The following is a 23,114-nucleotide window of genomic DNA, read 5'->3' on the forward strand; positions in this document are numbered from 1 at the left end:
GATTGCTGATCCAAGTGATTGCGTGTTTCTTCCCAAACGTAGGTTTAGTGTTTCTGTTGCGCCTGTTTCACCAATAAACACACAAACACGTCAGTTCATTCACACACATAAAGATATGCACATCGATGGGTCCGATCTTCTGCTTTACTACACAAGCTCATTGACCACACACCCCGTAAATACGGGCGTACGCATCTCAGCTCCATTGATTAAGTCCCAAGATCTTGCACAGGCGTCTTACACCAGCCTGCCCCCCCCCCCACACACACACACACACCTACTTAATTACTTTCGCAAACATTACTCACGCAAACAGGGGGAGGAGAAGGAATAGGAGTTGGCCGAATCGGACGTAGAGCAGGTTGATTGGCCCGGAGGCTGAACTACATAAGCCTGACTACTCTCTTTGCTTCCTAACAGCCCACTGTTTTCGCGCCTGCCTGACCAAAGATCGACGATATTGATATGTGTGTGGAGGTTGTGTTGGAAGTAAAACCGAAACAAAATAGAAAAAAAAAACATCTACACCAGACACTGCACACCAAACAACGGCAATATACACATGAATGGTTTGCCTTTCTTTCTCGTCCGGTCGGGTGGATGAATCATTCATGATTTGAGCGATTTTCCACATTGGTCTACACTTCGCCACGACGGGGATGTTGCCATTTTTGGTTCGAGATACCGTTCAAAACTCATAGCTTAGTTGCTAGTCAACGCGGCACACTTGATTTGTTTCTAACAAATATTGGTTCAATATTAATTGCAATCATATAAACAAAGAATCAATCAGCACATGAAGTGTATGTTTTATGTTAATATCTTTTACATTTTCCAGGTTTTTTTAGCATTTCCCAAACATCAATTTGTGCTAGTAGTTTTTTTTACAGTTTCTCACACATGTTTGAATCTCCTCAGCGATTTATTGACCGTTTATGTTTTCTAAATAAAACAAACATGTTGATATCAATCTCTATAACCAGTAGAAAATCAAAAATCTGGGGGGAAATTGTCAACACATTGTAGTCTTTCTAATGGAATGGTAGGAAAAAAAACACTTGAAGAACTTGATAAGTTCTCGATAAGCAAATGTTCAGTTTTTTATGTAGATATCAGAAATTAATGTTATCACATAAGCAGGATTTTTAAGTTCACTTTGGTCTACGTTGCTTTACCATGAATGTTCCACTCCTGGCTCATCTTTTACCCAATATTCTACATGTACCACACCTGAAGCTAAACACCAAAAGTCCCCGGATTCAGGCAAATATTGCCATGCTCTCCTACCCTTCTCCTTCAAATATCCAGGAGTTTCTAATCCCCAAAACGGTGCTGACAAACGACCCTGAATTCCGAGACAACCACAGCGCACAGACACCGAGAGACAGAGAAATCATTAAAATACTAAAAACAAGCCTCCGAAAGTTCATGTGCAGAATTTATAATGCCCTGCGCATTGCAGATAAAAGTCCGCGCGCGACGAATTCACGCCCCGGTAGAAAGAACACACAGGCACAAAAGGAACAATCCGGTTGTTTAGGCAGAGGACGGGAGGACCTTTGAAAACTTTTGCATTTGTGCAGCTCCCAAATCAAAACCTCGCTTGCTTGTGTCTCGTCAGCGGTTTAATGAAATCTTTTAAATTGTATAACCACACGTACGGTGTGTGTGTGTGTGCGGTCTTAATAGAATAATAGAGGAAACACTCCCATTTATCCCATCGTGATCGTTTTAAAAGCATCTAAGATAAGAAAATACATCTTCTCCTGTTGGGTGTAAATCTCGTTTAGTAAGGCGTACCTCATTCGTTAATAAAATTGCCCCTTTTTGCAACCAACTCCTTCCATTCACAACAATAATGTCTGCAACACACCGGAACTCACTACTCGCGCGGGCCATTTTACGTCACACATTCATTCAGTTACTACTTTTTTAAAACGCCAGATTGAAATAGGCCATCGACGAACGGGCTTGGCTGGCTGGCTGGCTGGAGGGACCTAAATATTTTTGCTTTTCCCATCGATAATGGCCCCAAATCTCAATCTCCGCCCTGTTTTTTTTTTTCTTTGCAACAAACAGCACCCGCGGCTTTCCATGGTACATTAAAATGAAGGTAACAAAAAGGCACACACAGCACACACAAATCGATTGAACTAAAACGCAACCGCGTACGCACACACACAAAACAGGCGCCGGTCATAATAATTCAGGAGGAAACACAAAATTGGATACAATGCTGCTGCTACCGAAGCCGAAACCAAGACGGCGGTGGTAGGAAGTTGCGATCGAAAGATTAGCTTTAACGATTGGCTAATGAAAGGCTGGATCTGGAGCGATGGTGTGTGTGTGCCAATTTGTTGCTGATGCTGTTGTGCACGGGGGGTCAAACGTGAGCTTTTTCTTTCCCACCAGGAAACCGGGGCAGGTAAAGTATAATACTTTTTTTTCAAGGAGGGAAACGAGATAATCATGGCAAGAAGCGTAAAACTAGTTTAGCCTTTTAAAACATTTTCATGACACTAAAGAGGACTTTGCACTGCACACTTTCAACTAATGGCTAGCAGATACACTCCCACCCAAAACCCACCTTCTTCATTGCTTCCGCCTTTTAACCGAACCAACCCCCCTTCAGCCAGCAGCAGCACAGAACACACGATGAGGATGTTTTGAAGAGAAAAAATAAACGTGTCGATTTAGAAAAAGGCGGAAAGAAAGGAAGAAGAGGAGCTGTGTGTCGGGCCGCCCCCCCCCCCCCCCCCCCCGTCTGCGAAACTACGATAGACTCCGAAATGTGGCTAAATGGTCATTAAGCTCAGAGCTCGCGCCCCCCAACCCGTTGCTCTTCGCTTAACAATCACTTCCTGATTGATGGAGGAAAAGATCGTTACCAGAAATGATGGCTCCTTTTAGGCCACCAAAACTACCCTCCCTCCCCGTCTTCCGAAATCGGCTCAGGAAGCCATAGGCCACCGGTGCCAATCAACTCACCCCGACGGACAAAATGGCCAATAGTACACATCTCCCCCTTCTGCCTTCTGCTGCATCGCGCTCCTGCATTGCAAAACAGTTCCGTGCGCGCTCAAATCGATCAATCGATTACTGGGGTGTGTGTGTGTGTGGGGGGGGGGATGGTGGTACTTTGCGGACGTTTAAGCGCAAAAATTGTTCGCACATTAGGTGACCACACGTATCGGGGGGGTGGAGGTGGTGGCAAAGTCGTCGAATTGTTTCACCGAAACACCGAACGCAACGGCTTCACAAATTACATCGACCATCAATTTGGCGCTGACCGAGCGCGCTGCATCCTCAACGGTTGATGCTTGGGCTGAGGAGTACGTATGTGGGGTGGTTTTGGGGGAGGGCGCTTACCGTACCTACCGTGTCGTGGTGCTCGAAATCGAGATCAAAGGTGCTGACCTTTTTGTCCAATTTTCGATTGTTTCGGTCCATCATCTCCATACTTAGCGTTCCCTTTCTAATGGGATTTTTTGTTGCTGTTGTTATTGTTGTTGTTGTCGGAACAGAAATGGCCCCAGACAAGCATTTGCGAGCATCAGTTCGCACACTGCAACATGCGAACGCGATTAGTGCCAGCACTCCGTCATACATGGGTAATGTTTTTTTGCGAACCTTTCCTTCTACGCTGCGATGCACCATTTCTTTCGCATTCAATGTCATACATTTTTACCACCTTTTTGGAAACAAATGGAACATGAAGGTAAAGTAATGTTTGTGGCTACTTTCTTTGCATCGATTCATTCTTCTTTTAAGGTTTAATCGATCTTGTTTGGTACATGCTTTTGCAATCACGTTTGCACATTTAAACATCACGTCCCATTGCAATACATCAATGAAAATGTTCTTAAACGCAAAAGTCGACCTCGTGTCAAACACAGCATCAAACGTCCCCAACTAGGGAGCATTTATAACCCATCAGAAAATCGCATAAGTCAGACAAAGTTCATCTTACAAAATCCTTCAGCAACATTCATCGGTGAATTGGAGATGTCATGAGGAAACCACCACCAGGCCTTTCGAGATTACTACAGCCCTTGTAACCAATCACGAGGCGTAGCCTACTGCGACTCTATATGAGAAACCAGAATAATCAGGCTCGAAGGACTAAAACCGACTAATGTAAGGAGAAATTCCATAAAATTGATGTACATGAATAATGTAGCGATTGTTGTTGTATTAAATAGTTCGGTTCAAAAAGAAGAAAACATCTACTCGATCAAAATCCAAACGTGACAGAGCTCCTATAGCTCTGCACTCCAAAGATCCTCCACGCATTGGATGTAGCTCCACACGCGCAATGTAGTTATGTAACCTCAATATAGCTGTGAATGCTCAATTTAGCTCCGTTTGCCAAATATAGCTTTGATCTCTTAATGTAGCTCCGCATTCTGAATGAACGTCAGTACGCTGAATGAAGCTCCGAAAGTTAATTAGAGCTCTGCAAGCTGAATTTTAATCAGATCCTATATGCTCAAGGTAGCTCCGTATTTCTTTAAACTCAATACAGCTCTGTGAACTCTTTGTAATTCCACATATTCAATGAGCTCTCCTCCGTCAGCTCAGTTGAGCTCAATGTATTTTTTAAGCTTTAAGTAAACAACGTAGGAATCATTGCTACTGGAATAGGAATGATCCAAATGAAAATTATGGAACAAGGCTTAGATTTAGTTACTTCTCAGTTACTACTGACAGAACAATTCCAATTCAGCTACCCTGTTATGCAACGATTAGAAGCTCCACCGTGCTCAGGATGATAAATAGCTAATTCCACCCAGCATATCACGCTGCCATACTGGTGTGTGATGATTATAACTACCAAAAACAGCACACTACCCAATGCTCTCCACCATAGGGGCAGGTGTTTCACACGTACGTGCTTGTCTTCACGCTAAAACAATCTGTATCAACATCGAATACGGTACTCACGGAAACCCCCGGCACACCCTTCTGTATGTCAGTGTGCGTTATGTGTTGATACCACACAGCAGTAAACCAGGCGCTGTTTTTCTTTTCGGTGTTACCGTAGAGTGGCCACAGCGGTAGACGAGATACTGCTACCGTGCGATAGAGCAGTAAAGGGACCCTTCTCGCTGCGTCGGCCGGCCACCCATGGTTGTTGATGAAATCGGCGTACTGTGCGCGCGCACCCTCCCGAGGAGTCACTCAAGCGAAATTGTAATTCTGGCCACCGCTCCAAAGCCAAACACAACACAGCTGGCGCGCGTTGGCAAAGTTTTCGACACTTTGTGTGCGCGCGTCTGTCTCGAATGTTTGCGCGATGCGCACATGCATTCACACACACACGCACACACCCGTACGATCACAACATGCACACGCCGATCGCTCTCGCACCAACATTTACTCACATCAAATGCAATTTGGTTTGATAAAATAGAAGAAAAAAACAGTTCAGAAAAGTCCACGCAGTGTGTACTGATTTATGTGCGATGCACAATGCATGTGTGTGATGTTTTTCGCCGGCATATGAGCGCATACTCACACATGCACATTCCCCACCCCCACTAGACACACACACACATATGCTCAGAAGTATGCAATGATAGCAGCCCGTTCCTTCCTACACACGCGCACGCAACAGCGAACGACGTTCCGCTCGTTGTTTAGCTAAGCCTATCTCGAAATCAAATTCGACACAGATCGATGCGCATCAGCGAACATTCACTGTCGTGAAACATTACTCCGCGCAGCGAAGAGTTGGGGGGGGGGGGACGGAAAACATTGGGAAGAGGGCAAAGGCAAGTGTGAAGGGCAGCAGCAGCAGTAGCGGGAAGGGAAAGGTTGGTCCCCAAAGCTCACCTGGCCAGTGACTATCCCAAGTGCAGAAGCTAGCACCCCACCCTCGATACACGCACACACGGAGCGAAATTCCAACGGGAGCCGCCGCCCAAATGCGGTTGAAAGAATGGGGTTGGTTTTTTTTTCATTCGTACTTTTTTCGCGTTTGTTCTACCCTTTCTTCGTGCATGCGTATGTATGTGTTGTGGAGTTATGATCACGTTGTCCCTGCAATTTGTGCAAATGTCTGAAGGGAGAATTATGGTGGTATTCCACATCATGATATTGGGCCCAACGAATAAAGAACTTTAAATTTTGTATAGTATGCCAAGGCAGAGTATTCCAAAATATTAAATATTCAAAGGCTCTATAATCTTGCTTTATTATCTCAGATACTGAAGAGATTGCTATTACTAGAGAATACGTTCGTGTTATAAACTCAGGAATTCAAAAGACTGCTATTCCAAAAAATAATGTTAACATCTCTAAAACCTAGAACCTAAAAAAATGATCAATTATTAGAAATTGTCGAGAATGATAATCAAACCAGATGTTGTTTTTGCCAGGAAATAATATCTGTGAGACGTCTGCTACCTATTCCCGACATCAGGAGTTTATAGTGTATAGCAAAAACAACATAATATCCAGCGAAAGTCCTAAAAAGTCTAAAAGAGCTTAAGTATGTTCAATATAAGATATAAGCAAACATCTAGACTTCGCCATTTATGCCTCCAACAATAAACACGTTAATTTACGATCTACTAATTTCGTGCATCACTATTCTTCACACAGTTGAAGTTCAACGCTCTACAAGATAAACAATACCATCCTTAAAATTCCTTTTCAACCTAATGATCCAAACAAATTTCAGTTACATTATTCTACCTAGATCTGAAACCCTGCTTTCTGTGCCATATACTGCCATCTCCACTGATTTCACCTGTGCTTGCCAAGAAGACGACGACAGGTACTCCTCCACACCATACCGCTACCAGATGCACCCTCCGCACACCCAAAAAAGCGGCACATTGTTTCTTGGAGCGATTCACAATCGCCATCGTTTGGCTTCCCTGTGCCGAGAGGAGAGACACACACCAGCGTATAAGCTCCACCGACAGACACTCTGGTCTGCAGTGGAGCGTGACCATACGCGAGCCAGAATCTTGAACCGCAACGATCAAGATCTTGTGCCGCTCGGTGATGACGTGTGCGGTAGAAGCGCGCCTCTCACGAGTCCCTATAGTAGTTACCCCATTGCCTCCAATGTTTCGCAATTTCTAAACGTTGTCAGACATCAGAGCTGTACCGGTAACAGTCTAGAAAACACACATGACCCTAGCAGTATGCTCACACACCCAGCAATAAAGCTCGAAAGATGTCTCGCCCTTTGTGCAAAGGCGTGCTGGGAGGGCTGGACGTTCATCGATTGCCACGACTTAATTACGAAATCAAATACCAAAACGGCATCTGTTTCGCGGACAATCTTTGGGGTGGAGGAGTACGCCCCTTTTAATGGTACACGATGATGTTCGAATTCCACCTGCGCCAAGGGGGAGGGAGGAAGCGTTTGGCGGGTGGCCAAATCCCATTCACGTTCATTAATGTACGAAAATCCGTGGGCCGCAGCAGCAGCAAGTGGGTGTGGGTGCTAGGTAGCAGTCCCGAGCCTGAGAAGCCACTGCCAAACCGCGTGCAACAGCAATTTATCTAATGTCGCTGTGTGAGCCCTTTCGATCTCAATCGCTGGACCGCTGCGCCCTGTAACTCCACATGGCTCCTCCATCGAGGAGTCCGATTCTATTGCACCAACAAACAACAAGTGCCAGCGTCCGAAGGACCCATCGACAGCCTGTAATCTTGCCATGTTTTGTGCTGTGTCTCGTTACATCGTACACAGCAACTCGAGACGACACGGGAGGTCATTTGCTACTTTCTAGTTTCTAGATTTGTGCGCCCGCTTAACATTCACGCCACGCTAGGGCACACTTAAAACCACTCGAAATAGAAGGTTTTTATTACACGGTGCTGGTATTGGGGTAGTAGGTGCAGCAGCGAAGACTAGCGCTACAACTTGGAACTACCAGCGACCGGCCGACGACTGTGTCTAGACCACCCTTTGCCAAGGACATCACACAAAACGATCTCACTTTGTGTCAAGAGGGGACGGACGGACACCGACGATTAATTGTACAAAACCGGGACCCGTGGGAACGAAGGTAAGCGAATCCGGCGGTTGGCTGTTAAATTACCATAAAGTCTCCCTCCAGAGCTCTCGATGTTCTCTTCCTTTCAAATTGAGACGGTAAGCATTATTTATTGTTAGGACATTTGGAGAGGAAACAAATGGACAGTCTAAGGCATTGCCTGATTAATACCGGCTGGACTCCAATTCATTTCGTTGTTAATGCTCTACTACACCAGGCTACAGGATATAAAGTGAACGTAACGAGTGCATGCACTAACTATGAAAGGAAATCCAGTCAGTACTACGTATTCAGAAGAATTTGGCGCCAGTAATCACAGACGAACCGTCTGCAAGTTTTTGGCAAATCTTGAACCACACAAAATGAAAAAGTAAGAACCCTATTGACTGCCTTAAAATATTGCACCAAAAACAGGCTCTATTTTAGACAAGAAACTCAATTGAATATATTTCCAGAAGTACATCGGAAACGGTGCCAACGCCTGACTGCATCAATAATTTGGGCCACAAAACAACCGCAGAGAGCATCTTCAGCCAAAAAAAAAACGGTTGGCAACTACTGCTACTTTAAAATACCAAACCTACTTACAAACGGTGAGTTACGCGACAAACGAGGTGTTTGTATGGACAGTTTTATGAATACAAAAACCCATCCATCATAACCCTAAACCAAACAGAGGAAGCCCGCTCTAGAAGGATTGCGCCAGTTTCCGCATACAAACTAGGGTGTCTCGTCCAGTCACAGTGCGTATAGTTAGTCGTGCGTTGAACCATAACATCAATTCAATTATAAACGACACCGAAGCAGCGTGGGCATCGGCCACCACCAGCCACACCAAAAGAAAAACATAGGGAAACATAGAACTTATTTTCGATTCCACCGAGACCGAAGGTCAATAAGCCTCAAAGCGTTCGACGCTCGGTGCGCGATAGTGGTGAGGTAAAACTTATTTATTAGTCGCAAGTTTTATTTTTTTGTGTTTTTAATTAAAAGCACCACTACCCGAAAAATTGCGGCACAACCACACACCACCATCGTTTTTCTTTTGCTGGGTATCGCAAACTCATCCGGATCGTTCAAATTTTCCGCTTCCACTTCCTGGGCCAGCTAGCTCGCTCCTCGGCCACCGGCCTGTCACTCACAATCTGATTTATTGCACCAGCTAATGATACACACACACACACACGAGCGGGTATATATGGCATAAATTATCACCATACCAACGCCACGGTACGCAATGAAGGGTTTAATTTATGATTAAACGCTGTCCACCAACCAACACACAAAAAAACAGACCAAAATAATAAAAAAAATACCGAAGCTTCAATAAGTGGGCGCAAATTTCGTAAAAACCAAGCGAAACACAACTTTTCCACCGGCCAATTATTGGTGGGGCGAATTGAAAATTAAAATGCCACCCTTACACGCAGACGCATTCGAAAGGGATTTTTCATTTTCGCTTGGTGGAGGTTCCCCACTATCACATTGATTTTTTTTAATAAATCCAATCGATGATCGCAAGGTCCTAATCGAATGAGGTAGCTACGCATCTCTGTCGGGCCGGATGTTTACTGGCCTTCAAACAAAGTCTCACACAAACAAACAAAAAAACACTCAAAAACATTCTCATTTAAAGCTCCGTTTGCGTTGTATATCATCGTCCACACAGGTAAAACACGTTTGCTTTGAAATGCGATTTATAAAACACTTTTAAAAATGCAGATGTCAAACACGATAACGATGACCATCCGGGGCAGCCAAACAGTTCCCTTCTAGGAAGCGTGCGTTTCGGTGTGCATAGAACCGTCGTTAGAAGCCCAAAACTGTGCCACTTCCTTCATTTTTAAAAAACTGGCACCACTACTCTTCGAACCAAGTGGAACGGGCGCGTTGTAACGCACTTTTTGTGTTTTTTTTTATTTAGTTGCACCCCCACACAGTCTCTTGGTACGCATTTTCCGGCACACAGAAAGATAGACAGTAGTAGGCTAGCAAGGGATGGGCGAAAAACTGCCCCCAAAATTACGACGATACCACCACAACCAACTACCGTAAGAAAGTAGCCCAAAAAAAAAACACAGGCGTGGAAAAATAAATCACCCGCAGATAATCGCAAACAACGGTACCGGTGAGCCAGTGGTGGTGGTGATTGCCAACCGCGGCTAAAAGGAAGATTTGCCTTTGAGTGTTTTACGGATTTTTTTTTCTGCGTTTTTATCGAGAGAAAAAAACCTTTCCGAAGAAATAGTACGCAGAGCCGGAGAGCGACGTTAGTGGAACGAACTTTTTTTAGGCGTCAACGTGCAAATTCGTCTTTTTGCTCTCTTTCTCTCTCGCCTTTCCTGCCACATGTGGCTCTTCAAAAATTACTTAATTGCTAGTTCATTACCACACCCGTCCCAGCGCTTTTCTATCAAGCTTTAGCCTCTTTCTGCTTTCCTGTCGCTGCTAGTGGACCGTGAATCCGTGCATCGGAAAATCGTCCACCGGCAGTGTTTTTTTGGGTAGCTGGTGGCGTGAAAAATGTGTGCTTTTTCAGCACTCCGCTTTTCGTGCCTCACTATACCTGCGCTTTGACATTGTTTTTTTTTCCCCTCAGATGTGATGCCGTTTTTCCTCTGCGCGCTTCTCAGAGATGGACGAGAAATACGATACAACTGCACCCATACTTCTACAGCGGGTGAAAATTGAACTTCGTAATCGTATAACACGCGTAATTTCGTCTACGATTTCCTAAGACGATCTTGAAAAGTGACCAGCAAAAGCAAACACAACAAAACCAATGATAATAAAAACACACGCACAACCACAGCACTCAATTTCTAATACATCCCTCATCCATTACGTATGGGGCCGGCGTCCCAGTGTAACCGCCTCCACAGCGTCGTTGAGCGATAGCAAACGATCAGCAAAAGTTCCAAAACCAAAACAACAACAAAAAAGAACCATTCATCAATTGCTCGCAAACGCATGGAATATGAAACGAGTGTGGAAAATGCCTAATTTAACAGCGAGAAATAGGAAACATCAACAACAAAAAGGAGCAGACAAATGTAGCAAAACAAATAATTCGACAATCGCGGATATCGTGTCAAGGTTGGGGTGGCGTGGCCACCGAGCGATAATCGCATAACAACAACAACAATCGGGCAACATATTATGCTGATCGTGTACATGTGTGTGTGTGTCGAAGATACATGGCACGGTATCACGGGGGAGTGCAAAATAGCCACTCAAACAGGGAGAGAAAAACGAAAAGAAATCGACCCACTGAGAAAGAGAGAAGATGGCGATTTCAATTAATTCGTTTCAGCTGTTATCGTTAAATAATTTAACATTGCGTAAGCAAGCGAGTGGCAGGCAAGAGAAGGGAGGAGAGAGAGAGATTGGTTTATGCTTTCACGATAAACGGCTAAGTGCTGCTGTGTGTTTGTTTTGTGTTGCTCACGACGTTCACGCCGGCCAAAAAGGCAGAAACCTAAATGTGTGATGAGGAGGTACAGAAAAATGGTTCGACGATCTCTTACCTTGCGAAGACGCAAAACTTCTATTTCGTTTGCTTCGATGGATTTGCGCCCGCCGAGTGTGCCACCGTTCGATTTGAGCGTGAGGGACCGCTTGGCGGGGCTGCTGTTTGCTGATTTTATTTCCTGCAAAGACAAAACGAAGCAACATGTTAAACGGTCGTTCAATGAAGAGAATTTGGAGGAATTTGAAGATCTTTAATGTTGAAGTGCAGATCCCGGACAATTCGCGCCTTTCAACTATCAACTCGTCCAGACGAGATCTGTTCATCAAATTCTGGGAAGATCATACATTAGATGGTGTTTATGAGCAGTAATAACTTCAAAGATGTTCTAGACAACATTACTCGATATTATCAATGTAAAAAATTGAACGTCAACCAAAAACTATGGAAAACAATGAATAGGATATTAAAACAATACAAATAAACTCTGAAGATATTAAAACAATACTTGCCAGATATTCATCCTAACATAATATTCTGCTTCTACTGAATTCTGAGATTTCAGAGAGGTTTCATGCTATCCCGAATAGAACCTAGAAGTTAGCGCTAGCTGTCGGAATTTCTGAAAGATCTGATTTGATCCGACCGTAACACTAACTGCGATTTTTACACTCAGAATTAATAAAATTGAGGAAGTTCCCAACATCTGTATGGCTTCATGCTCTGAAAGATAAATCAAAAAGCCACATTCAAATTGCTAGACACGGACCTAAGGTCCGAAAACGTTTCCATAATATTATACCATCTGGTACTGAACCAACAACCCCGAAAAGGAAACGAAACCTTACGATAGTTGATCCTCCAAGCACCGCCCTAAAAGATCTCTGCCTCCCCCCCATCAAGCTACTTCACCACGAGGATTTATTTCCCTTATTACGGGTCTATTACGATCGCAAGGCGGAACCCCGTTTGATGAGTACCGAGGGGGGGGGGGCTTTATTTTTAGGTGTTGATCATCTAATTCCTCTCTTATCCTCCATACCATAAAACCGCACGCACTTCCATCCGAATCGATCGGTCACCGGTGAAGAGCATCGAAAATGACACCGACCGTTCCAAATCACGTCGGGTTGGATATGTTATGTGACCCAGTGTACCCAGCGCCAGAACGTGTCCGAACACCATTGGAGTCTTTTAAGAAATCAGACTCAGAGAAAAACATAGAATCCGCTGCTATCTGCTTCCCATTAATGGTGCAAGTTGAGGCATGCTTCGGAGTCAAACGATCATATAAGTAGACTTAACCGTGTTTAAGGTTAATGTGAAGTTCTGAATTCTTTATAATATCAAATGAATGTTAAACGAAAGAGGAAATAGGACAAAGGGCCAGAAATAATAGAATAATAAAACAGTTAACAAGAACATTGATTTACACAATTTTTAAAGTACTGGAACGCAACGCATGTGGTTTAAAAAATAAGTTGGGACATGATAATAGTTTGGGTGAATAAATGAAGTCATGTAACCATTATAAGTTGAAATCAAATTCTATTTGAATAACACACAAGACGAGATCTTCATTTTCTCACAAAAGAGGCACAATATAATATGGTTATAAAATATACTGTAGATATTTTAAAAAGTGCTTAACTCTTCATATCCATTACAATTTGCTTAAGCATTTTGGATGTAAACGAATGAAGTATCTTATCATCGACAAATCTAAACATTTTATTAAGCCTTGACCTCTGCCGTGCTACAATAATCATTCCACACGTGATCTAAATCTTCTCTGAAGTCTCTTCTGCCTTACAAAAAATAATATTTTAGTCCAAAAAAATGAATCAGTGTTGAGAAGTGTTCTTTCCACCATTCAAACATTCCGTTTAGCGAAAGGAAACAAAAAAAACCCTCACACGTGCTCCACACACTGCAGCAGCAGCAGTAGTAATGGCCTGTGCGATATGCAAACCATCTTCACCCCCCCTCTCGGGTCGATCTCGCTTCTCTCATCATGCACTCCGAAAAGGCAACACAAAATTGCGTTTTCTATTTTTACGGCTGCACCCGTGTAAGCACGCACGAAAACCAACACAAACAGCGCCCTGGCACCACTGCTAGCGCCTCTCCACGTGCGCGTGTGTAATTCCTACTCCCTGCACAACATCTCCACAGTTCTTCCCGGTGGTGGTGTCCATTCCGTTTAGCGTTTTCCACAGTCAGGGCGCAACCGAAACCGAAAGAAAAAAAAGGAAAATTGATGACGGGAGCTGGCGCATTTGACGAAAGTGACCGCAAAACAAACGACCTCCATCACTGTTTGTGATAGTAAAATTAAAGTAAAATAAAAAAAACGTTACACACTTGTGTCTGCCTCGATTTCCTGACGGTATCGAGAGCATGTTTAGCATTCCTGCCGATCAGCGCTCATATTACTGAATTAAAACAAAATGCTGCAACGCTACGTTAGCCCGCTGCAAAGCACGCTCTGGGGACAACGATGGGCGCATTTTTGGTTGCATCCAATAATTCTTCGCTGCCTCCCCTTGATGTGGCGTGTATCAAAATAGACAAAATCGAACGGCATTCCCATCCCACCGTTGGCCAATCGTCGTATAGCAGCGAGAACGTTCTTGATAGAAAATCTGCATCGGGTTCATTGTTCTCTAGAAACATTCGCCTCACCACAACTCTAATAACCCTTCCATGATTGGCTCCAACACTGCGAGAGAGAGATGGTACGATAGATATGTATGAGCTATTAGCAGTCAAGAATTTGATGCTTAGATTCTTTGGAGGAAAAAACAAGAAACAATTAAGCATAAACCTTAAAATGCTTATCCAACACACAGCACACTTCATTATACTGCCCCACGGAGCTGCTGCAACATGAAAACATAGCATTAACTCGTTCCATTAACACAACTCTTCCCACTCTAAAGGGTCGCGTGTCTTCTTGGGAGCACAAGAAAGGGCCACCAGCAACCGATAACAAAATTCCCAAAATCGCAACCCAGCAAATAAAACATCCCATACACTCTTGAGAAGGCGTGATATCAGATCAAGACACCTTAATTACCCTCAGTACCGCTGCCTAGTTCCCAAAGAGGGGGGGCCAATAAAGGTGCTAATTGGGAAGGGTGCGCTTTTGCGCCTGAGATGCAAGATCACAAAGGCGCACTGCTGCTTAACCGATAAATACCGCACCCGATGCTCCGGCAGAGAGATTGAAGCCGATAAATATGTTAAACAAGTTGGTCGGGCTCCAAGAGAGAACTGTGTTTTTTGTTATCTTTTCTTTCTAACACTGCCACGGACCTCTCTTTTCCCACCTTTGAGCCACAAATGCAAAGCATTCCAATTATGTGGGTAAAGTGATTCTACGGTAATTATTTGTAATTTGGGAAAATTGAATGTTTTCTCCTGGTGGTGTTGGTAGCTGTTTAGCTTTCTTTGAACATCCGTTACACATGAAGCGGGAGGGTGTGGTGTGAAAAGTGTATGTAAAATGTAGAGAATTAGAATATGTCCGGTGGAATGGTTGATGAACTTTTTGGGACTTTTGATGATCAATGAATTTTTTTAAACATTTTATTCACCTTGTTATGTGCAAGATACAACTCCTATGTATTACAGTTCCAACCAATTCCAATTGGAAATATTTTTTTCTTCTATTTATCCTGATTCTCTTTGAAAATAAAGTTCTCACTGTCATTCTATCCCACAGAACTTCATCACCGTCCAGCAAGAGTACGGCATAAATATTTTAACAAAATAAATTAAAATAAGTAGGTTTGAAGTATGTACCGTTATGATTCAAATTACGGACAACTCCGTACATTCATGGCGTTTTCATTTAATTTCTGTATATTTTGTGCCTGGCCATGCCACTTTTTAATTTTTAGATGTTTGCCATGATGTACTAGAACCAATTATAAATATGCCTGACCTGTAGTCAGTGCTTGGGTTCTTAAAAATGTTTTCAGGGTCCGTAATTCAATGCAATACGGTACATGAAACCTAATCATCGAAATTTTTGTACTCAACATGCTGCAAATAACTTCTTCTTCTTCTTCTTTGGCACAAGGCCTGCCCTGTACCCACTAGTGAAGTGAGCTTGGCTTTCAGTGACTTATTGTTACCATAGCAGGATAGTGAAGTCCTACGTATGGGGGCACGGTCTATTCGGGGCTTGACCCATGACGGGCATGTTGTTAAGTCGTTCGAGTTGACGACTGTACCACCAGACCGGCCCTACACTAATCCACGCCCTATACTAATCCATGCAGACCGGCTGCAAATAACTAATGACGGATTTTATCATACGCCAATTCTTAGTTCCTTCTTTCATTTTAGAGGTTTTTTGGTTGAAATAATGATATTCTTCGTAAGGTCAAATGATGAGTGACAAATCACGAGAAAACAAATCAGCTTTTTTAAATGTATGTTCAAGTGACTAAGTGAATGTATTCTACAATTTATTTTATTCACATCTTGTTCAATTGTTTGCACACAAATAATCATTTTAAAAACAAGCTTCCAGACAAAAATACACTTTCGATCGGAAACGTTTAGTGGCTGGTCCCATCACCATGAATGAAACCACCAAAGTGCAGCTCATTACGGAGAACATAATTTAACCAACGCCTTCTAACACCCATTTTCCTACCATCCCCCACACCCGCGTGGAATTCGCTCTCAAACGCATACCAAAACCCCCTTCGTCCTCCCCCCGGTTGCACCTACCTGTCCCTTGGCGTAATTCCAGAGCGTCTTCACAATGCCACCGTTGCTGGTCTCGATCCCGTTCAGCCCGCCGAGCAGTGAGGCCGCGTCCGGATCGGGATCACTTTCGGCGCGTGACACCGCGCCCTCGCCCTCCTCCTCGTACACGGGCGAAGCGGACGATGGCGTGCCCATCATCATCATCATCATTTGATGTGGACCACCAGCACCACCACCATCGCCATCCATGCTGCTGCCACCACCGATCGGATCAAAATTAACGTCAAAATCCAGCGACCGGGTAAAGTGCTGTTCGGCACCCCCGTACGGTCCACCGCCCCGCACTCCGCCGCCACCGCCACCGGTTGGCCCACCCGGCCCTTGGCTGAACGATAGCGAGCGGGCGAACGAACTCTTGAAGTACTGGCACGGTGCACCTGCACCACCACCACCCGCAACCCCATTGCGGCCAGCTGTTGCTGTTGCGGTCACATCAAATTCGTTCGATTTCTTCGGTATTCGCACCTCGTTGCTCTGCAGATGGGTTTCGATTGTTTTCGACATTTTGACGAAGAAGGCTACGATCACACACACACACACACAAACACTTGCCGGAAACGATAAGATCTGTCGGGAAAAATTCTATCCCTGGACACACTTTCTGCTTTTTGGGGTTATGTTACGGAAGGAAAGGCTTATTTTCCCCCCGTTTCTGTTACATGGGGAGCGTGGTATGCCGCCGCTCAGCCAAGAAAAAAGGACATTGCACTCACACGCACACCACACGGAACAGCACTTTGCGACGCATCTTGTGACAGGGTAGGGAGACACACACACAATTAGGTAAGGACGATTAAAACAATAAATCACGCCCGCACACGACGCGTTTTGTCACTAAACGAACACACGCGCACGCACGCACGCACACACACACACACATAAAACTTCTCAGAGGATCACAAAGACGAATGTAACCTGTGGGGGAAAGGAAAATAGGGACACTAAAATGAACTTCCTTTACTTTTGTTTTGCAGACGAACCGATGATCAATGGTAACTACTGATGACGGTTTAGTTTTGAACAACGACACAAGTTACACAAGACATCGATATGAACATCAAAGCAAGCTTCAAAGTATGGTCGAACCCAATTGGATCCCTGGAAAAGACGCCATAATGGTTCAGATTTTAAGTTCCAATTTCATTTGAAGTGTTGGCTTTGTTTGGTAGAGTATTTTTTCCTTTAAATTACTTAATTTTTTTTTTTATTCTTTTTTTTTTCAACAAAACTACACACTACAACAAATGAATCACCAAATTTGACGGTTATCTTTTTTCCCGGAAAATGGTTCAACCGGCCGGTTCTTTTGTTGGTCAGTTTTCACCACTACTTCCAATTGCAAATATACACACATACACAAAAAGGCGCACATGACACAAATGCTCCGCCCGGAGTAGTCTGGAATAGGAACGCGTTCGCACACAGCTGTACAGAGCTGCTCACTTCCTGGCTGTCGGTTAGATTTTTGCTCCTTTTTGCTCGCTGCCGTACAACACACCGGGATCGCTTACTAACACATCCTAGCAAACTGGACTTGGACGTAGCCGCAGCCTTGAAAAAGTACATGGTGTGTCTTTCCGGCTTTCGTGGTGTCTGTAAAAGCGGCCAACTTAAGGCGGTGATTTTAGTTGTAATTATTTTAGAAATTCTAAACATATGTAAATGTAGTCAAAATATAAAAATGTTTGCACAACGGGATTTTCCCCTTTTTAAAAATTTGCAGTACACGCAATCCAATTGGAATTGATCGGCATGGCGACACAGCCACAAACTGCCATACACACACATGCACCATTTGACTGACAAAACGATAATTTTGGGTTGTGTGTCTAAACAGCGGTTCGCGTTGATCGCGTGTGTGTCCTTCAGGTGGACAGCCATGCACACGCACCCAACCATAGCCGGCTCGCGAAAAAATGCAACATCATCATCGTCATGATACCGCCGTTCTGCATTTTTTGCTGCGGTTGGAAAGGATATTGCACACACCACATATCATGTACGGCAGCAGCAGACGGACGAGTCTCGCATACACTTGCTGCGAAAATCACGGAACACTTCACACAACATACGCCACACACACACATCTTGCTTATACTAACTCGCAGGTTCGCTCACATTGTATTTCTTATTATATTTCACTACTAACAACATTTTCGAACCACCAAAAAACAAAGCAATAAATTCAGACACTCGTTTACGTGATTTCCTTCCTATTTCCGTTCGCTACACTTTCGCTTACCGGCTTCGCTGCAATCACGCACGCACGCGGTGCAATCGGTGTGTGATTCCTCGCAAGTCAGATGTTGTTGTTTGAATGGTGCGCTGGATGGCTCTCGTGCACAAGTAGCCCCCTTGACGGTCTGCTGGTTACTAACGCACACAAAACGCCGGCTTCGTTAAGCTTTCGTTCAGGCGAGAGCGAACCGGTGACGCGCGTGCGAGAGCGAAACGGCACTTGGGTAGAGCGAGCAGCGCGCCGCCCAAGCGGCATCGCTGAGAGAGAATTGAGCTTTTCCCGTTGTTTCCCCCCCTGACATACCCACGAACGGTGTGTTTGTTTCTACGCGATGCGTTATTCTCTGTTGTTGTTGTTGTCTTTAACGCTGTTACCGCAAGAGCTTGAAGCAAGAAGCGTTTCACACCATCACCGTCTCACCCAGACTTTGGTGTTGTGATGCGTTTATTTGTACCCCCGCCCCTATCTTCTTCTTACCCGTACCGCGCACCCCATACATTCTGACTTAGAATTCAAAGCAAAGCGAGATGGTCTAACTGAATTTGGAAAAGATGAGTGATGGATTTTTCATAACGATTCAGATCACATATTTTAAAACAAAAGTAACAAAAACTTGTACTAAAATTTTATGAAAAAATTAAAGGTTTCCGCCATCGGTATAATGATATAAAAATAATTATATTAACAACTTATATATAGTATATTATATATGTTATAATATAATATACCATATGACAAAATGTATATATAAGTATATATATATATATATATATATATATATATATATATATAAGTATATATACATATATATATATATATATATATATATATATATATATATATATATATATATATATATATATAAATACACATACATATATTAATAAAAATTTAGATATATATATATATATATATATATATATATATATATATATATACATATATATATATATATATATATATATATATATATATTTCTAAATTTTTATTTATATATGTATGTGTACAAGCGGTCCCCGAGATACACGGTTAATGGGGACCGAAAACTTCCGTATCTCGAATTTCCGCGTAAGTCGAATCTCGTGATTTCCAGCTAAAATATCACAAATTTTCGTGTAATTTTGCAAGTAGGGGGCGGTTTTAGTCACTTTATGAATTATTTGATATGATTCTGACTGAATATAACTGTTTTAAACCTTTTGAAATAGTTTTTAACATTCGATCAAAACGGAAATTATTTGGCAATTTGCAATTGCTGTGTCAAATCAGTACAATTTGCTCAAAGAATTGTCAAATTTAGAAAACCGCGTATCTCCGAATCCGCGTATAAGAGGTACCGTGTATCTCGGGGACCGCCTGTATTTATATATGTATTTATATATGTTTTTTTAAACAAACTTACATGTTTCTACTTAAAAAAAACCTTATCTTGAAGAATTGAAAAAGGAACAGAGTAAATTGTCTGTTTTACTTAATAACATTCATATGGGGATCACAAAAAAATTATCAAATAATTACACACGTGCATGAACATGCTTACTAGTTAGGTTATCGTTGTACATAAATGTAATAAAATACATTTTAATCATTATTAAGTTTATAATTGTCTTTCTGATTATTTAAAAAAACACTGATGTTTGTTTTAATTTAAACCGCTTTGAAAATAGCAATATATATGATACAATTAGAGCTCGCTAATTGCATTTATATCATATGTCTACAAAAAAAAGATAGATTTTGTTTATTAGAAAGACATTTTGTAACACGACTAATGTCTGCGTATTTTGTCATGTTTGTTATTTTATTCAATGTGGATAAACTGACTTTTTCTCATATTTATGTGAACAACTCGGAATTTTGTATTCAATTGAAAAAGCAGACTTGCAATTGGCGAGCTTTGAATGTATTTGACTTCGTCACATGACAGCTCGCATATCTGTCAAGTTAGAAACGTAAACAAACACGGACAACCGCCCGTAAAGATTGTGTGCAGAATAATCGTAAAATTTTATGTGAAAACTCGGGAAAAGGTAAGTGTTCTGTGCATATTTCAGTGAATAAACTATCTTTTAATGTTTGAACTAATTATTCCACAGGAAAAACATCATATCATCCCGAAATTTAGCAACATTCGTCCGAGTATGATCGAGCAGCTGTGTGTGTGTGTGTATGCCGACGAAATACGACGCCGGTAAGATGAAATGTTTTACTTTTTCACTTTTACTTTTCTTTTTCACTTTACTTTTTCATGAAATCACAATGAATTGTAAAAATAATACAGATTTAATGATATTGATCTTTGTTACAGTTTCTACAACAATCACTAAAGCCGGCTGTGATCGTGATCGGCACATTCTCAACCAACGTTGCCATACACCACAAAATAGCATGGAAAGGAAAGTATTATAAAATAATGTCATATATGAAAGCATTCTAATCTTTCCTTGTTATTTTTCCACTGCAACCAGGACATTGTATCACCGCATCGACAAGTGGTGTTTATGTGCAAGTGTTGCGAAGAAGTGTGTTGTACGGTGTATTATGTGTTTTATTTTATTTGTATCGCTTTACAAGTGGTACATTTAGAGCGTTTAATCGTTGTGATACAGCTTTCTAACGATTCACCCGAGGGGTAGAAGCGGCAACAATACATGTGCCTGACGCAGAGACAACAACGCCGTCGGCATCCGTTGATACCATCCAAAGTGATGGTTGAAATCGTATTTAAACGTGTAAAACCATATATTGGGGCATGTAAGTATTGAATAATAGTTAAATAAAATACATTTTATCGTTGTACTGGACAATGTGCATCGAAATTTAAAAAAAAGTGTGTGTGTTTTTGTTTACATCCGAATACAGAACCCACAGCGTTATACTGTGGTTCGAGCACTCGCTAAGTAACGCTTGAGCTTTGAGCTTTCATTGAGCTTACATAGAATGTTACACGCTACCTGCTCACTAAGGACTGCTATCGAGCAGTGTTATGAGCAGGAAGCGAGCAGTAACGCCTCCATACAAAAATCGCGAAACGTAACGCTTCAATGCTATTTGGGCGCTGCGTACGAATAGCGCTGGAGAGAGCGAGATGCGAGGGGTTCGTTCGGTTGAGATTTTGCGAGTGTGTTTGGCGCTCTCTTTTTACTCCAATGCACTGCTGGCTGAATTAAGTGAAATTGCGTCAAAATTAATCTTTTTTTTATTTTTAAAAATTATATGTAATGAACGAAAATTATCAGCAGAAAAAATGGGACTACCTAATTATGAATTGTCTATAGTTTTATAGAAAGTGTTAATGCTTTTTGAAAAAATATAAAATGCTCTATTTATGTTATGACAAAGAAATATCAGCATTGTCCAATTTGCTACACCTATAGTGTTTTTCACATAATTTCACAGTTTGAAAAAAAAATCACAATCATCCCAAGTGCCACAAACCCACTAAACAAACACTCAACGGGCTCTAAACGGCTCAAGCTCTCAACCTAAATGGAATCTAAAAAGACTTCGTTTAGCAGACGGCAAACGACTGATGCATTCTAAAGGCCGGGGTACATTGTCCGTATTCGCTAGTGTAATTTCGATTTTCACTAGCGCATCTGGCGGTAGCTGACCGAAGCAGTTTGCCAAACAATTTGGAGTGGCTGTAGAAAATATGTTATTTTTTTATGTTTTTTTTTCTTAAATCTGACAAGAAGAGTTTTGTTAAATATAGATACACATGTTCTGTATGCATTGCATCCATTTTCATGACAAAAAACGATGAAAACTGCACTATTTTGAGATACTGCACGAACATTCCCTCGATGTCAAAAAAAAAAACTTCTACCAGCCGCCGCCAGATGCCAGATTCTTAACAAGCCTTCAAGTTCCATCGTGAACCATAAACAACAGGCTAACTAGCTGCAAGGTTCCAGAGAGTATCAAGTGCTTGTTAAAAAGCTCCATAGTTCCGCAAAATACCGTCTATCTAACGCAAAGTACCATCTATCGGAACGATTTTTTGTTAAACAGCCTCAAATCAGTTATAGAGTTCGGGCTGGCTATTTCCCAAGCGCCACAGATTAAGCTTAAACGACTGGAAAATTGAATATCCATAGAAAAAAAATGAAAGCTCCACAGCTTCATTGGTTTGATCAATAGATGGCGTACTACAACTCATCATTATATTGCTATCCTTTTCTTGTAATGTGTTTCGACATGTTTCATCTTATCATGACCTATTTAGCCTTCTAACTTTCTGAGCAAAAATCTATATGAATGGTCGTGTGGTCAGATACGTGGATATCAACACCAACGACCATTACTCAAATCTCACTTGCTCAGTGCTGGTGGTTTCCGTTGGAGTTTAGTATTTAAACAATCGTATCGCCGTTCTAGTTCTAGCGATGCATAACTTCAATGCGAAACCATACAACAGTATAGAGGAAATGAGAAAGCTCTCCTGCAAGCGATGAAGCTCAACTGGTTGGGGTATCCCACCAACAGAGAGCGCCACCAGCTTTTTCGCTATTTTTAGAATGCATGAGTCGTTTGCCGTCTGCTAAACGAAGTCTTTCTATATTCCGTTTAGGTAGAAAACTTGAGTCGTTTAGAAGCCGTT

General features: G+C 42.3%; 1 protein-coding gene across 2 annotated transcripts in view; it reads right to left on the bottom strand.

Annotated features, from left to right (window-relative positions):
• LOC120894201 (autotransporter adhesin BpaC-like) overlaps window positions 1–18,635 on the bottom strand; it is a 97,035-nt gene extending 78,400 nt beyond the window's left edge. Inside the window, exons 1-3 of one of the 2 annotated variants that reach the window (XM_040296649.1) lie at window positions 18,515–18,635; window positions 16,234–17,187; window positions 11,546–11,668 (exon numbers count right to left, since the gene is read on the bottom strand). In XM_040296649.1, coding sequence (XP_040152583.1) covers window positions 11,546–11,668; window positions 16,234–16,776 — 666 coding nt within the window. In that variant the 5' untranslated portion in view covers window positions 16,777–17,187; window positions 18,515–18,635. Of the gene's footprint in view, window positions 1–11,545; window positions 11,669–16,233; window positions 17,214–18,514 lie in introns of both variants that reach the window. The other variant, XM_040296650.1, reaches the window with a different exon arrangement.
• Between the last annotated feature and the right edge of the window lie 4,479 nt (window positions 18,636–23,114).

This window comes from Anopheles arabiensis, chromosome 2 (genome assembly GCF_016920715.1).
Source record: "Anopheles arabiensis isolate DONGOLA chromosome 2, AaraD3, whole genome shotgun sequence".
Lineage (NCBI taxonomy): Eukaryota > Metazoa > Arthropoda > Insecta > Diptera > Culicidae > Anopheles > Anopheles arabiensis.